The sequence below is a fragment of the Lynx canadensis genome, chromosome C2 (genome assembly GCF_007474595.2).
Source record: "Lynx canadensis isolate LIC74 chromosome C2, mLynCan4.pri.v2, whole genome shotgun sequence".
Classification (NCBI taxonomy): domain Eukaryota; kingdom Metazoa; phylum Chordata; class Mammalia; order Carnivora; family Felidae; genus Lynx; species Lynx canadensis.
Window position 1 is genome coordinate 31,960,534 of NC_044311.2, and position 14,656 is coordinate 31,975,189.

Below are 14,656 nucleotides of genomic sequence, written 5' to 3' on the forward strand. Positions count from 1 at the left end.
CCAAAAAGTGGATGGTAGAACCATATGGGAATCTGAATATGCTACATGCAGTTACATTTCAGAGCTACTCTTCTTGACACATCCAACCTTGCCCAAATTCTCCCCTGTGCTACCAGGCAGATCCTTTGTCTCTCTCTCCAGGTTGATGAGGTTCTTAAAGCAGGGACCCAGATGCCGGGCCAACAACATCTACTATGGGGTCAGGCACATGCGGGTAGGCTTTGTCCAGTCACACAACCTCAGACTTTGGACCCTCAGCTTCCTTGCATGCTAGGTGAACAATTCCTACTCTAGGAAATATGAAAAACACTGGTGGTTCTTGGCACATAGTAGGTGCTCAAAAAGATTTGCTGAATTGAATTAACATCAAAGTCCCAACCCAGAATTTGGACTTTATGAAGGCTCTAGCTGTGAGCTGGAGCTTGGAGGGTTTAATGATCAATTTTAGTAGTTTTCTGTAGCTAAGAATGCAAAATAGACACCTTGCACTTTGCCTTAAAGAGCTGCTTGTTAGCTGGGGAAACAGATGGACAAGCTCCTAAGAGTTCAGTTCTAAATTCCTAGAGGAGTAGTTCTCAAAATCTAGCAAGCGTCAAAATCACCTAGAGGTCGTCTGGTGAAACAGATTGCTGGCTGCTCCCTCAGAATTTAATTCAGTTGGTCTGGGGCGGAGTATGAGAATTTGAAAGTCTGCATTTCCCACTTTTTCCCACTGCTGGGCTCACATTTTGAAAACTACCCACTAGAGGTTAAGTGACCTGTGCTCAATATGCGGCACATAGTTGGTCTGTGTGTCTGAATCCTGGTTCCACCACATCTTTAGTGTTGGCTCTTGATCAAATCACTCTACCTCTCTGTGCTTCACTTGCCTCATTTGTGAAATAAGGATAATAAGCTAATGCACGTGAGTGCTTTAAGCCACACCTGGCAGTGTTTAATACATGTTGGTTAGCTCCTATTACCTACTCATTTTCTGGAGGTGGTGGGACGACCAAATTCGAGGTCAAGGTAGCCAGAGAAGAGCAAGGATTAAGTCCATCTTCTGTGCAGCAAGGAAGGCACCAGATCTGAGGACAGTACTATCCTTCTCAGGATGATGTCCCAGAGCGGTATGGAGTCTCCAACTCTCAGGCTTTTCTTCTAAGCGCGCTGCGACGTCCAGCCCATAGGCTCTCTACGTCCCACCCATGCTGCGCAGGCGCAGAACCCGATACCCACGCTTGACGCAGAAGCGTACTCAGGCGCACCGGCTGGGAGCTCGCCGCGGAGCAAAGATGGCGGCGGCAATGCGCGTGGTGGCGGCTGGAGCAAGACTCAGCGTTGTGGTGGGCGGTCTCCGCGGTGCGGTCCGCAGCCTGTGTAGCCAGCCCGTCTCGGTTAACGAGCGCATCGAAAACAAGCGCAGCGCCGCGTTGCTGGGAGGAGGCCAGCGTCGCATCGACGCGCAGCATAAACGAGTGAGTGCTAGGGAGACCCGACCATCCCCCTGGCGTTCGCAACCTATTACAGAGTTTCCGGCTCGCGGCGCCCCAGTCCTTTCAGCCAATCCGCGCGATGCCGAGGAGGGGCGGGGACGAGAAGGTTCACCCTGAGAACCTGTAGCCTTTCACCAAATAGCAGGTAAAACGAGAATAAGTACCTTTGTGCCTCATTGCCCTGTGCTTTACTTCTGGATTTTTAGTCGCAGCTGCTCGGCCCCAGACAACTCACCATTTAACTTCTATAAACTTTTGGAGCAGTTAATCACTAGGAGTCAGTTTATTGAAAGGAGAAAATAGTATTTTCCCCCTCACAATCTTATTGGTAGAGCTACAGAAGCGATGACGGGCACTTAATAAAAAAACGAAACAAAACAAAAATTCTGCGTGTTTTTCTCATGCCCGGAGGAAGAGTGGTAGGTAGTATACGGTTCTTGCTCCATCATGGTAGCAGGAAAATCGAAGCATATGGTGGGGGAAGTAACTTGGGCAAACTCTCACATTAATCTGGGGTGGGTTGAGCTCCCGGATCTTGTGGGAACTTCTGCCTCCTCAATGCTGGCTGAACGCCTTTAGGATCTCAGCATGCATAGACATGCTGGGTAGGAAAGGCACGATGCGCGACGGAGGCAGGGAGATTTTTGAGGTGAGAATTACAGCTGGCCTTCAGAGATAAGCTGGGTGGCCATTTATCAGCAGGAGAAACTGAGGCCCAGATGGGTGACCAGGGACTTGGAAGTAGGCTCACGCGGTGCGTCACTGACATGTGTGTGAAACTGGACCTTTGTGCTGGGTGAGTTAAATAACCGGGAAGATGCAGAAGTGAAATTCTTAGCGGTGAAGGGCACCGAGGCACATGTCAAGCCTGGGGGTGGTGACTGGGGTGGAAGGCTGGGGGTCTTCAGTGAGGAAATTCGAACTAGTTCTTGATTGAATTCTAGGTGTTGATTTAGATGGAAATCCCCATTTGACAAGAGCATGAAGGTGACCTTTCCTTTTTGACAAGTTACTTAATCCTGAGGAGTCAGTTTATTCTAAACAGAAGATAGTAATAATTCTTAACTCTTGGGAGCAATATGTAAATTTGGTTGTGTGTGGTGCCAGGAGTGCTTTCCCTTCCTCCCCTGGGGTGGCTCTGTCTGGGTTGAAGGAATTTTTACATCATACTTTGGAAAGGCCTGGCAGTGCTCCTGTGCACGCTTTGTATTGGGGCCCGTTGCTGAATTCTCCCTGGAACATCACCCCACCTCTTTGCTAGGTGGACCCTACTGGGTTTTGATGCACGCTCCAGAAGCTATTTTTCTTTTGCCAGAGCTGACTTAGGAGGCTGACTTGATTTAAATCCCCCACTCCACCCCCTTTTCAACAATTTTTGGATGACTTCCATAGGATAGATTTCCAGAAATGGAATCACTGGGTCAAAAGATAGGAATATTTTGAACACTCTAATATATGTTGCTAAATTGCTTTCTGGAAAACTTACTCCACACAACAGTGTATATGTTTGTCTGTTTTAAAACAACCTCACTGGCTTTGGCTGCTTTATTATGGGGGAAAAAAAGAGCCAAACTTGAGGTTTTTCCCTGGGGTGGAGAGAGGGCAGAGGACAGTAGGCCTGGGTGTTTGGCTTAGTCTAAGGGCTTGAGAGTCCAAGCAACAGAGGCTCTTGATAAGTTGAAGGTTCCAACCTCATCTCCAAGAAGCATTTTTTCACTCCTCTCACATGAGCTCTTTACCACCCTGTTTAACTCCTTTTCATCTCAGGCACTACCTGCTGTGGGGTTGTTGCCATATTATAGTATCACTGTCAGGTGTGGGGTTTCTAAGCCGAGCCCCAATGTAGGATAGTAGGAGAAGCCATGGAAGAGGCAGAAGAACCAGGAAGTAGTCCTGAAAGTGTCTTTGGGGTTGGACACTAGTGAGGTGAGTTTGTGTGGGGTTCCCTAGAAGAAACTTGTGAATGTGGGGGTGTAGCCTTAGGCCCTTCAGTAAGCCTGATTTAGTTTTCCACCTCCTACTTTTCCATTCTTCTTTTTATTACTCCTTAGGTCTCCAGTAAATGTTTGTGGAACTAGTTATCTTGTTCCAGGGTCAGGCTCTCCTTACCCCCACTTCTCTCCATCTTTTCCTCTTCCTACTTCCTTATTTACCCTCCACAGTTGGTAGCTCCTGGAGTAGCCTGTCTGCCCTGATTTACTTACTGGCTGATATCTACTGATAACACCAGTGTTTTGGGTGGGTTGATGGAATAGAGGCTTTCATGTGAGGTGAAGGGGCAAAACCTGTCTACGTGGCCCACTCACAAGCACTCCTTGCTTACTGACCTCTATGATGACATGACTGAATGGTTTTTGTTGTATTTTAGGGAAAGCTGACTGCCAGAGAGCGGATCAGCCTCTTGCTGGACCCTGGCAGTTTTGTTGAGAGCGACATGTTTGTGGAACACAGATGTGCAGATTTTGGAATGGCTGCTGATAAGAATAAGGTATCTTTTTACAATGGTGGTGTGAGCCTTTAAGTTGCACTGTCTAGCCGTGGCCCTGCTGACTACTCATTAGCCTAATAATGAAGGCCATCTGGAACTCAAGGTACATTTAATAGTTTTCAAGTTAGAGGCCTGAAACTGTAAGAGTGCCTCTGAAGAAGTACTATTGGGCCTCCAGATTCCCCCAGTTACCTTTGCAGATGAAGGAATGGAATGGGACTGTTCATACCTTGTGCAATGTGACTATGGCCCAGTTTCCAGGTCTCTGGTTGTGGGTTTAGAGTTCTTGCAGGTATGGAGTGACAAACTTAGAAGGAAAGGCGAAAATGTCTTGGTTGTGTTCTGGTCCATCTAGGCACCAGAGACCCCTAAAGCAGGACCACTTGCCTCTTTTGACACTTTGACTTTATGGAGTTTTTAAAGTCAGAGTCACCGACACATTTTTTAATTGGATGTTCTCCATGGGTATGCAGAGTTCTCTGTATTCACTTTTGATCAGTTTTCCTCAGGTCTGTATATATGCTGTTATTCACCAAAGATTTGTGAACTTGGCATCGCATCAGCTGGCTCCGTTTGAGTCATTATGGGCTACACAGTATTCCAGGATTCCAAGCAAAATGATGGGTTTTCCCTAAGGCTTGGAGGTGGGGTGTGTGGCTTTCTAGAGTTGCGATGTGTCATTATATGCCCTTCTCCTTCCTGTGGCATTTGGTAGCAGTGGCCCTAGGGGGAGTCTTGATTATTTTACTGTTAAGAAGGAAGATGAAGCCTAACTATAGTGCCCGTTACTTCTGTTGATGAACCAGTAGCCTAGTGCTTGCTATTGCAGAGCTGAGAAGGGGAAGGGGAGATTCCTTCATGTTCTTGATTCATATTGAATTTTAAGAAATTTAGGGTGGGTTATTTTATTTTTTTGGTCTTTCATTCGGGCATAATTGTCAAATTCATTAAAAGATGTATTTGGTTTTTTTAACTTTTATTTTTCTGTTTTTCTGGTAGTTTCCTGGAGACAGTGTGGTCACTGGACGGGGCCGAATCAATGGAAGATTGGTTTATGTCTTCAGTCAGGTATTTAATAACTTGAATAGGCTGAGCTTTCCTGGAGGGCAGAGCCAGGACCAAATATGTGAGAAGAAAGTCTTGAGGAATGAAAACTTGCCTGTAGTGGGGGCAGAAGAGGGGTATACTTTGTTTTTCAGTGCATGTGTCCAGAATATTCTACCATAGTATGTGTTTTTCTCAGAATCCTGAGTCTGTTTTAGGGATAATCACAGGGCAGTAATCATGTAAAAAGTCCCAAGAACCAGGAGTTTATTCTAAGTGAATGAGATGTTTCTTGGTGGGTTGGGTGTGTGCCTGGAGGACATCCATGTCCTGGGCAATGTGTGGGCCTAAGAGAGTGCTGTGAATGCAGCCTGGGTGGAAGGGACTTGAGTCTCAGGAACATAGGCCCCTCAGTTTTGGGCTTCATGAAACTATTCAAACAAGTTTTGTTAGGCTTCATAAGGACGGATACAGTTTCTTCACACTGAAACCATAGGAAAATATAGTAGGCAGAATAGCTCCCAAAGATGTCCAACTCCTAATTCTCAAAACCTGTGACTATATTACCTTACATGGCAAAGGGGAATTAAGTTGCAGATGGAATTAGTGTCACTGATTAGCTGGCCTTAAAATAAAGTAGGCTGGGTTACCCAGGTGGACACATATAATCACAAGGGTCTTTAAAAGAAGGAGAGGCAGAAGAGGAGGTCGGAAGAATGTGCTGAGAAGGGCTTCACCTGCCATTGGTGTTTAAGAAGATGGAGGAAGGAGGTCATGAGCAAAGGAATGCATTTGGTCGCCAGAACAGGGAAAAGGCAAGAAAACAGATTCTCCCTTGGAGCCTCCAGAAAGACATCTAATCATGCTAACCTTGAGAGTAGCTCAGTGAGGCCCATGTAAGACTTCTAAATTACAGAACTGTGAAGAGAATAAATTTGTGTTGTTTTAAACCACTGAATTTGTGGTAATTGTTACAGCAGCTAATAGTAAACTAACACTATATTATTTTGGGTTTGATTACCACCCCTCTCCACCTCAAGACGTGGAAGAATTTGTATAATTCTAAATACTTAGTTCCTTTTACAGATCTAAAATTATAAAGCTTGTTAAATATTAAAATTATGGGTTCAGTATTAAATAACTGGTTAACTTTAAATGTACTTAGACAGTACTCATTCACTTAATGAATTACCTTTGACATGTTTTAAAACTGTTATAAATGGGTCTACCAACTACTTAACTAGAAGAAATTATGAGAGCTAGGCAAAAACTTGTACAGAAAGAAAGATGCAAAAACGTGTACAGAAGGAATTATTAATAAGATAGCTAGAACAAAGTAAGTTATTGTACTTTCTGGACTCAACCTTCTAACTTTTGAGCAAATACAAAATTCATTGAATTGATACTTTTGATTACTTCTTATGCCCATGGGGTAGGGTAGGATGAGGATTGGGGGCGAGGAGAGGGAGATGACTGAGCCACAGTTCCTGCCCCGAAGAACCTAATCTCATTTTGTAGATAAATTGGGGCAGAACAGGAGTTCTGTACAGATGAGGGCAAGAGTGATTCTGGGTAAGTGCTGTGGGCCCGGGACAGTGGACGATCACATTCAGCCTTGAGGAATGCTTTAGGGAAAATGGGGCATTTGAAATAAACCCTGAAGGATACTTAGGGTAGGGAGTGATGAGCCAGTTTTTTGTACTGATCCCCAAAATGTTAATATCTGCAGTTGTTTTTTCTGGGGATCTTCTGCTTTTCTGTAGAAGCAGCCTTAGTCTGTTGACTGATAATTGTTCATAGGTATGTTCTGGGGGAGGACAATCTATTCTTGTATAGGTTCCTAATCTCAGATGTTTTTAGCCTCACCTTTGCTTTCTTTTGCCACTGGTGATTGTGAATCCAGAGTCCTTCTGGTGAAATTGCTTTAGAGAATAAATGTTTCCTCTTCTCAAGGTGAAGGAGAGGCCCTGTGGGGTCCAACTGCTCCTAACCCAGAGTTTTTATCAGTCTGTTCCCCTGCCCCCCCCCCCCCCCACTTCCTATAGTTCCTGGGTTGTTCCATCCTTGTGGTTACTCCCCCTGCAGTATATAGGCTTCCATTTGCTCCAAGTCAGATATTCTTTTTGTGCTTTCAGTTCCCCTGAGTTTGTTGTTCACTCTCTCCTCTGCCATTGTTTCCTCTTCCTTTTTTGCCCTCCTGGGCTGACTGTTTTTAATTACTCGCTTTTTGAGGTGGTTTTAGAAAGGAGGTCCTTCCCACAAGAAGCCCTTTATATCAGAAGGTAATGAAATTCCATAAGCAAGAGGAAGCCGTGAGGCCTCTGATTGTCTTTTTTTTTTTTAACCTCTCGTCAAAATGACAAATATTTCTTTTTCTTTTTTTTTTTAAATTTTTTTTCAACGTTTTTTATTTATTTTTTGGGACAGAGAGAGACAGAGCATGAACGGGGGAGGGGCAGAGAGAGAGGGAGACACAGAATCGGAAACAGGCTCCAGGCTCCGAGCCATCAGCCCAGAGCCTGACGCGGGGCTCGAACTCACGGACCGCGAGATCGTGACCTGGCTGAAGTCGGACGCTTAACCGACTGCGCCATCCAGGCGCCCCTCTTTTTTTTTTTTTTTTTAACGTTTATTTTTGAGACAGAGGGAGACAGAGCATGAACGGGGGAGGGGCAGAGAGAGGGAGACACAGAATCTGAAACAGGCTTCAGGCTCTGAGCTGTCAGCACAGAGCCCAACGTGGGGCTCGAACTCAGGGACCATGAGATCATGACCTGAGCCGAAGTCGGACGCCCAACTGACTGAGCTACCCAGGCGCCCCAGAATGGCAAATATTTCTAGTAATAGAAGTGCCTGCCTGACATCTATAGAATCTGATTTTTCAGGTTAATTCTGCATGAAAAGTTTTCCTTAGAGAGCTAGGATTCATTTTTGTAGAGCAAAGACTAAGTCTTTTGCTGTTGACAATACATGAATTCCCTCTAAGGTACAAATTACTCCATAGAATAGTGAATAAAAGACCATTCCTAATTTTTTGAACTCCTGAAAATCCTTCAAAAACTTTTGACTAAGAGTTTTTCATTTCGTCTTCCTCCTGGCTTTTCATTCCTGGCTAGTGACTATATTTTATTTGTTGATTTGTTTTCTTTTTAGGATTTTACAGTTTTTGGAGGTAGTCTGTCTGGGGCACATGCCCAAAAGATCTGCAAAGTAAGTATTTAATCTTGAAAACCCAGTACTTTAATCAGTCACATAGTTCATATTAAATATTGGGGTGCAAGACAATGAGCTGTGTATGTGGGGTGGGTGCAGACCCAAACATCCCTTTAATTTTTTTTTTTTTTTTCAACGTTTATTTATTTTTGGGACAGAGAGAGACAGAGCATGAACGGGCGAGGGGCAGAGAGAGAGGGAGACACAGAATCGGAAACAGGCTCCAGGCTCTGAGCCATCAGCCCAGAGCCCGACGCGGGGCTCGAACTCACGGACCGCGAGATCGTGACCTGGCTGAAGTCGGACGCTTAACCGACTGCGCCACCCAGGCGCCCCCCAAACATCCCTTTAGTCCAAGGCAGGAATTCTTCACATTTTTTGTATCATGGATCCCTTTGGCAATCTGGTAATGATTTACATGCATAAGATATGTAGGATTACAAAGAATTAAAAAATATTAAAAAAAATTACAATTGTAATATTCATGCTTTTTATGTTTGTTTATTTTGAGAGGGAGGGAGGGAGAGAGAGAGAGAGAGAGAGAGAGAGAGAAAGAAAGAAAAAAAATCCCAAGCAGGCTCTGCACTGTCTGCACAGAGCCTGACATGGGGCTTGATCTCCCCAACTGTGAGATCATGACCTGAGCTGAAATCAAGGCTTGGATGCTTAATCAACTGAGCCACCCAGGCACTCCTATTTGTAATCTGTTTAATTTGATAAATCAAATTTATCAAATAACAAGATTTAGCTGTGCATTTAAACCTCTATAGTTTCAAAGTAGGCATGAGTGAAAATGCTACTTCAAGGGGTGCCTGGGTGGCTCAGTCGGTTGAGCGTCCGACTTCGGCTTGGGTCATGATCTCGCAGTCTGTGGGTTCGAGCCCTGCATCGGGCTCTGTGCTGACAGCTCAGAGCCTGGGGCCTGTTTCAGATTCTGTGTCTCCCTCTCTCTCTGACCCTCCCCCGTTCATGCTCTCTCTCTCTCTGTGTCAAAAATAAACGTTAAAATTAAAAAAAAAAAAAAAAAAGAAAATGCTACTTCAAGATACCTGCAACTTTAGTGTGACATAAAAATATCCATGGCTTCTTTTAATATAAAGTCACAGGTATTTCTCATAAAATAATGATTTTGTTTCCTGTGTTCATAATTAAAAGGTATGGTAAAGATCAGCTAGAGTTAATAAAGGTAAAGATTAAATTTTTTCCCATCCAAGCAATGCATGGATGAAATCTATTACAGACCCCTTGGGATTCTGAAGACTCCAGGTAAAGAGCCCATGATCTAGGTGGAGAGTCCAGGTACTAAAGGATAAAGAACAGTGCAAGGATTACATGATGGTATTTTAAAAAACACTGCTGGGGCACCTGGGTGGCTCAGTCTGTTGAGTGTCCAACTTCGGCTCAGGTCATGATCTCACAGTTTGTGGGTTCGGGCCCTGCATCAGCCTCTGTGCTGACCACTTGCTCAGAGCCTGGAGCCTGCTTCAGATTCTGTGTCTCCTTCTCTCTCTGCCCCTCCCCTGCTCATGCTTTGTCTCACTCTTTCTCAAAAATAAATAAATGTAAAAAAAATAAAAAAAATAAAAACCTAAAAAACCTCCACTGCTAGTGATGAGATGCTCTGGAGATGAGTAAAAGTATAGATCATACTTGGAGAAATGTGGAATTAAAGGTACGGTTGACTGTTAATAGTCAAGCAGTGCTTCCCTGTGTAATGGAAAACCTGGATTCTAGATGTGATCTTGTCATGTATTATTTCTGAAACCTTGGGCCAATCACTTAACTTTTAATCCTCTCTAATTTTTCTTTTCACTGCCTCTGTTATCAGGTTGAATGAGATAATGGAAGTGGAAGTACTTTGTGAACTGAAAAGGGTTCTTAGGAATGTTGCTTATTAAGCCCTCAACTACTGACCCATGAGGAAAATATGCCTTATTACAAGTGAAATCAGGCTTGGGCCTGGCTCTGGTTAACAGATGGATCTACATGTACTTTCATAAAAATACTATTTTGTTATTGTGTTTAGTGTCAGTTCTTTCAAAAGAGTAAGGGGTGCGGGGGTAGGTGGTGACGCCTGACTGGCTCAGCCAGTAGAACATGTGACTCTTGATCTCAAGGTTATGAGATCTCAAGGTCATGAGTTCTCAAGGCCATGCCCAATCCCTACATTGGGCATGCAACCTGCTTGAAAAAAAAAAGTTGGGAACAAAACTGGATACTGGAAAATATTATAGCCTGGGCCTGTGGCTCAGAAATGGTTGCTATGAGCAGTCTTATCCCCTGCTGGCGTGGAGTGCTTTGGCTCTTGGATGCCTGAAGGGCTTTAATCAGCCCTTAAAATTTTGGTTCTGTTTTCCATGGAGGTACCTAATCATCATGGGGAATGAAGCCAGTGTTAATGATTCCTGTTTTGAGAAGTGTAATTAGGGGCGCCCAAATGGCTCACTTGGTTAAACATCCAACTCTTGATTGCAGCTCAGGTCATGATCTCATGGCTCATGAGATTGAGTCCTGCATCGTGCTCTGTGCTGACAGTGTGGAGCCTACTTGGGATTCTCTCGCTTCTCTCTCTCTGCCCCTCTCCCTATTCACATGCGTGTGCTCTCCTCTCTCTCTCTCTCTCAGAATGAGCATTTAAAAAGAAAAGTGCACTTGGAACATTTTCCAGAAAACACCATGGTACTTTATAAATTGTTTTTGATAAAAGGATCAGTTGTCTCATAAAAGATTGCTTTGCTGTCTCAGATCATGGACCAGGCCATGACAGTGGGGGCTCCAGTGATTGGACTGAATGACTCTGGGGGAGCACGGATCCAAGAGGGAGTAGAGTCTTTGGCTGGCTATGCAGACATTTTTCTGGTAAGAAACCTGTTAATAGCATTTACAGAATAAAATAATACAAGGCTTAATTTCTAAGCTGTGCCCTGGTTAGAGCTTTCCCATCCCTATTCCTTGTTATCTACCTTGTGTCTGTTCTGTGGCTTCTTCCTGTGTCACTGGGGAAGGCATGGAAGGTGTACAAAAAGCAAGAGAGTAGGTGGAGAGGGTTTACTTTTTTTTTTTTTTATCACAGAGGGCAACTCTTAGGGGAAAACAAAATTAAAGACCACTTATAGGGGAAATCACCTAATTATTTTTCTCAAAAGCAAGGGACATGGAATGTTATGAAAGTTTAAAATGAATTGATTTGCTAGAATTAGGAATTAAAAAAAATATGTAGTATTTTATTTTGTTTAAAACACAATATCACCATATGAAGTTCAAGTTGTAGTACAAAGAAGAAAAATCAGCCAAATCCCACTATTCGGAAACATTTGATGAACAGTATATCAGATCTTTCTGCTTACTTACAAACTAAAATTACAAAGAAAGAAATGAAAAACACAAAAGTAGATTAGATGTATTACTTGAAGTAGGAAGTATGTTATAAGAAGGTAAAGGAGGTTGGGGTAAGGGAGAGAGATACTGCCAGATGGAAACTTGAGGAAAGGGAGAGGTCTGTATTTCTGGGGAGGGGAGGAAATAGGGAGAAGGCAGGAAAGAGACAGGCAGACATTGTTTCTAATCAGGCCAGCTGTTCTTGTCATCTCCCTGGCCTGCAGGCTTATGAATGTTTTATCCCTGGCTACTGCCCTTTGTGATCCATCAGAAAAATGTGTATTTGTGTAAGCTGCTCTGCTAGTTGTGGGAATACACATGTTCGTTGAGAAGCCACTTTGTGAACCTACTTTTTAATCTTTAATCTTGAGCTCTAGGAATAACCTACTGGGGAGAATTAGCACTTTGGGTGGCATAGTCAGAACAGTTTAGGCCTGGAAAATCTCCTTTGCCCCCTAACCTGGTAGTCATGCCTGTGTTGGAAATGAAGGAAAGAAAGCATGGCCATAAGAGAAGTGGCAGTAAATCCCCACATTTTAGAGGTTATCAGCGTTTTAGAATATCTCCTAGTCTAACCCATCTTTGTGAGTATAGGCTGCAGGTTGTGTTGTGTTTTCTTTTCAGGAGATAGGCTTCAGTGACTTTAATAAATTATTTACTAATGCTGCTTGTCATTTCTACACCTCCAGCCACTTCCTGCTACTGTACTGTTTAAATTTTTTTTTGTAATTTTGATAAAATTTCAAATTTTACATAAAAATTGCAAAAACAGTTCAAGGAACTCCCTGTATGCCCTTTACCCAGATTCACCACTTGTTTACATTTTGCCCATTTGCTCTATCATTTGTCTCCATAAGTATATATTTGCAGGTTATATTTCTCTGAAACATTTGAGAATAAACTGGAGATTGTACCTCCTTTAGCCCTTAAATCCTTCATTGTGTGTTTCCTGAGAACAAGGACATTCTGTGATAAAACGAGTACAGTAATAGAAATCAGGAAATTTAATACGAATTCATCAATATTTTTTATCTATGGCAATTCAGATTTCATCAAGTGATCCTAATAAAGCCTTTGGTAGCTGTTCTCCTGTACCCCTATGCCCCATCCAGTCCAGGATTAAGTACTGTCTTTAGTTGTCTTACCTATTTAATTTCCTTTAATTTGGGACAGTTTTAGGGGCGCCTGGGTGGCTCAGTCGGTTAAGCGTCCGACTTCAGCTCAGGTCATGATCTCATGGTCATGAGTTTGAGCCCCGCGTTGGGCTCTGTGCTGACTGCTCAGAGCCTGGAGCCTGTTTCGGATTCTGTGTCTCCCTCTTTCTCTCTGACCCTCCCCCGTTCATGCTCTGTCTCTGTCTCAAAAATAAATAAACGTTAAAAAAAAAAATTTAATTTGGGACAGTTTTTCTTTTTCCTCTATGACCTTAACATTTTTTTGGAAGTTTTATAAGAGGTATAATTTACAAACCCTAAAATCCATCCATTGTAAGAATGTAACTCTGAAAAGAACAGATACTACACTTGATCTTAGCCAAAAGGCTGAGAAGAATGTAAGCATGTAATTCAGTGACTTTTTGAATTCCAGTAAAATTAACAACAGTATTAGTTTCAGGTGTATAATGTAGTGATTTAACAGTGCCATACATTACTCAGTGCTCCTTATTGATAAGTGAACTTTTTTTTTAAGTTTATTCTGAGAGAGAGTAAAAGTGCAAGTGGGGGGGTGGAGACAGGGGGGCAGAGGATCTGAAGTGGGCTCTGCCTTGACAGCAGAAAGCCTGATGTGGGGCTCGAACTCATGAACCATGAGATCATGACCTGAGCCAAAGTCAGACACTTAACTGAGTTGAACCACCCAGCTACCCCACAACAAGTGAACTCTTAATCCCTTTCACCTATTTCACCCATCTGCCTCCCCCAGCTCCTTTCTGGTAACCATCAGTTCTGCATACTTAAGAGTCTTTTTCTTTTGTTCATTTTTATTTATCTATTTATTTATTTATTTATTTATTAAAAAAAAATTTTTTTTTAACGTGTATTTATTTTTGAGACCGAGAGAGACAGAGCATGAATGGGGGAGGGCCAGAGAGAGAGGGAGACACAGAATCTGAAGCAGGCTCCAGGCTCTGAGCTGTCAGCACAGAGCCTGATGTGGGGCTGGAACTCACAGAGCATGAAATCATGACCTGAGTCGAAGTCGGACACTTAACCGACTGAGCCACCCATGCGCCCCCATTTTTTTTTTTTTTTTAAGTTTATTTTTGAGAGAGAGAGAGAGAGACAGAGCTGAGTGGAGGAGGGACAGAGAGACAGGGAGACACAGGATCTGAAGCAGGCTACAGGCTCTGAGCTCTCAGCACAGAACCCAACACGGGGCTTGAACTCATGACCCGCAAGATCATGACCTGAGCTGAAGTCAGACACTTAACTGACTGAGTCACCCAGGCACCCTGCGTTTGTTTTGTTTCTTAAGCTCCACATATGAGTGAAATCACATGGTAGTTGTCTTTCTCTGACTTCTTTCACTTAGCATTATACTCTAGTTCCATCCATGTTGTTGCAAATGGCAAGATTTTATTCTTTTTTTATGGCTGAGTAATATTCCTGTGTGTGTGTGTGTGTGTGTGTGTGTGTGTGTGTATCACTTTTATCCGTTCATCTATTGATGGACACTTGGGTTGCTTCTCTAATATGGCTATTGTAAATAATGCTCCAGTAAACATAGAGGTGCATATATCCCTTGGAATTAGAATTAGTGTTTTGTATTCTTTGGGTAAATACCCAGCAGAGCGATTACTGGATCATAGGGTAATTTTGTTTTTAATTTTTTTTGAGGAACCTCCATACTGTCTTCCACAGCGGCTGCACAAGTTTGCATTTCCACCAGTGGTGCATGAAGGTTCTTTTCTCTTCGTGTCCTTGCCAACACTTATTGTTGTGTTTTTGATTTTTGCCACCTCACAGGTGTGAGGTGGTATATCATTATGGTTTTGATTTGCAGTTCCATGATGATAAGTGATGTTGAGCATCTTTTCATGTGCCTGTTGGCTAAGGAT

At 43.2% G+C, this 14,656-nt stretch overlaps 1 protein-coding gene and 1 pseudogene across 3 annotated transcripts in view; one reads left to right on the forward strand and one right to left on the reverse strand.

The window, feature by feature from the left end:
• The first annotated feature begins 1,241 nt into the window (after window positions 1-1,241).
• The window catches only part of PCCB (propionyl-CoA carboxylase subunit beta), a 96,124-nt gene continuing 82,709 nt past the window's right edge, over window positions 1,242-14,656 (forward strand). Inside the window, exons 1-5 of one of the 3 annotated variants that reach the window (XM_030330453.1) lie at window positions 1,242-1,457; window positions 3,844-3,963; window positions 4,963-5,031; window positions 8,161-8,217; window positions 10,966-11,079. In XM_030330453.1, coding sequence (XP_030186313.1) covers window positions 1,275-1,457; window positions 3,844-3,963; window positions 4,963-5,031; window positions 8,161-8,217; window positions 10,966-11,079 — 543 coding nt within the window. In that variant the 5' untranslated portion in view covers window positions 1,242-1,274. Of the gene's footprint in view, window positions 1,458-1,861; window positions 1,895-3,843; window positions 3,964-4,962; window positions 5,032-8,160; window positions 8,218-10,965; window positions 11,080-14,656 lie in introns of those variants that run through there. The other 2 variants (XM_030330455.1, XM_030330454.1) reach the window with 2 other exon arrangements.
• Window positions 13,049-13,151, reverse strand: LOC115524402 (annotated as a pseudogene).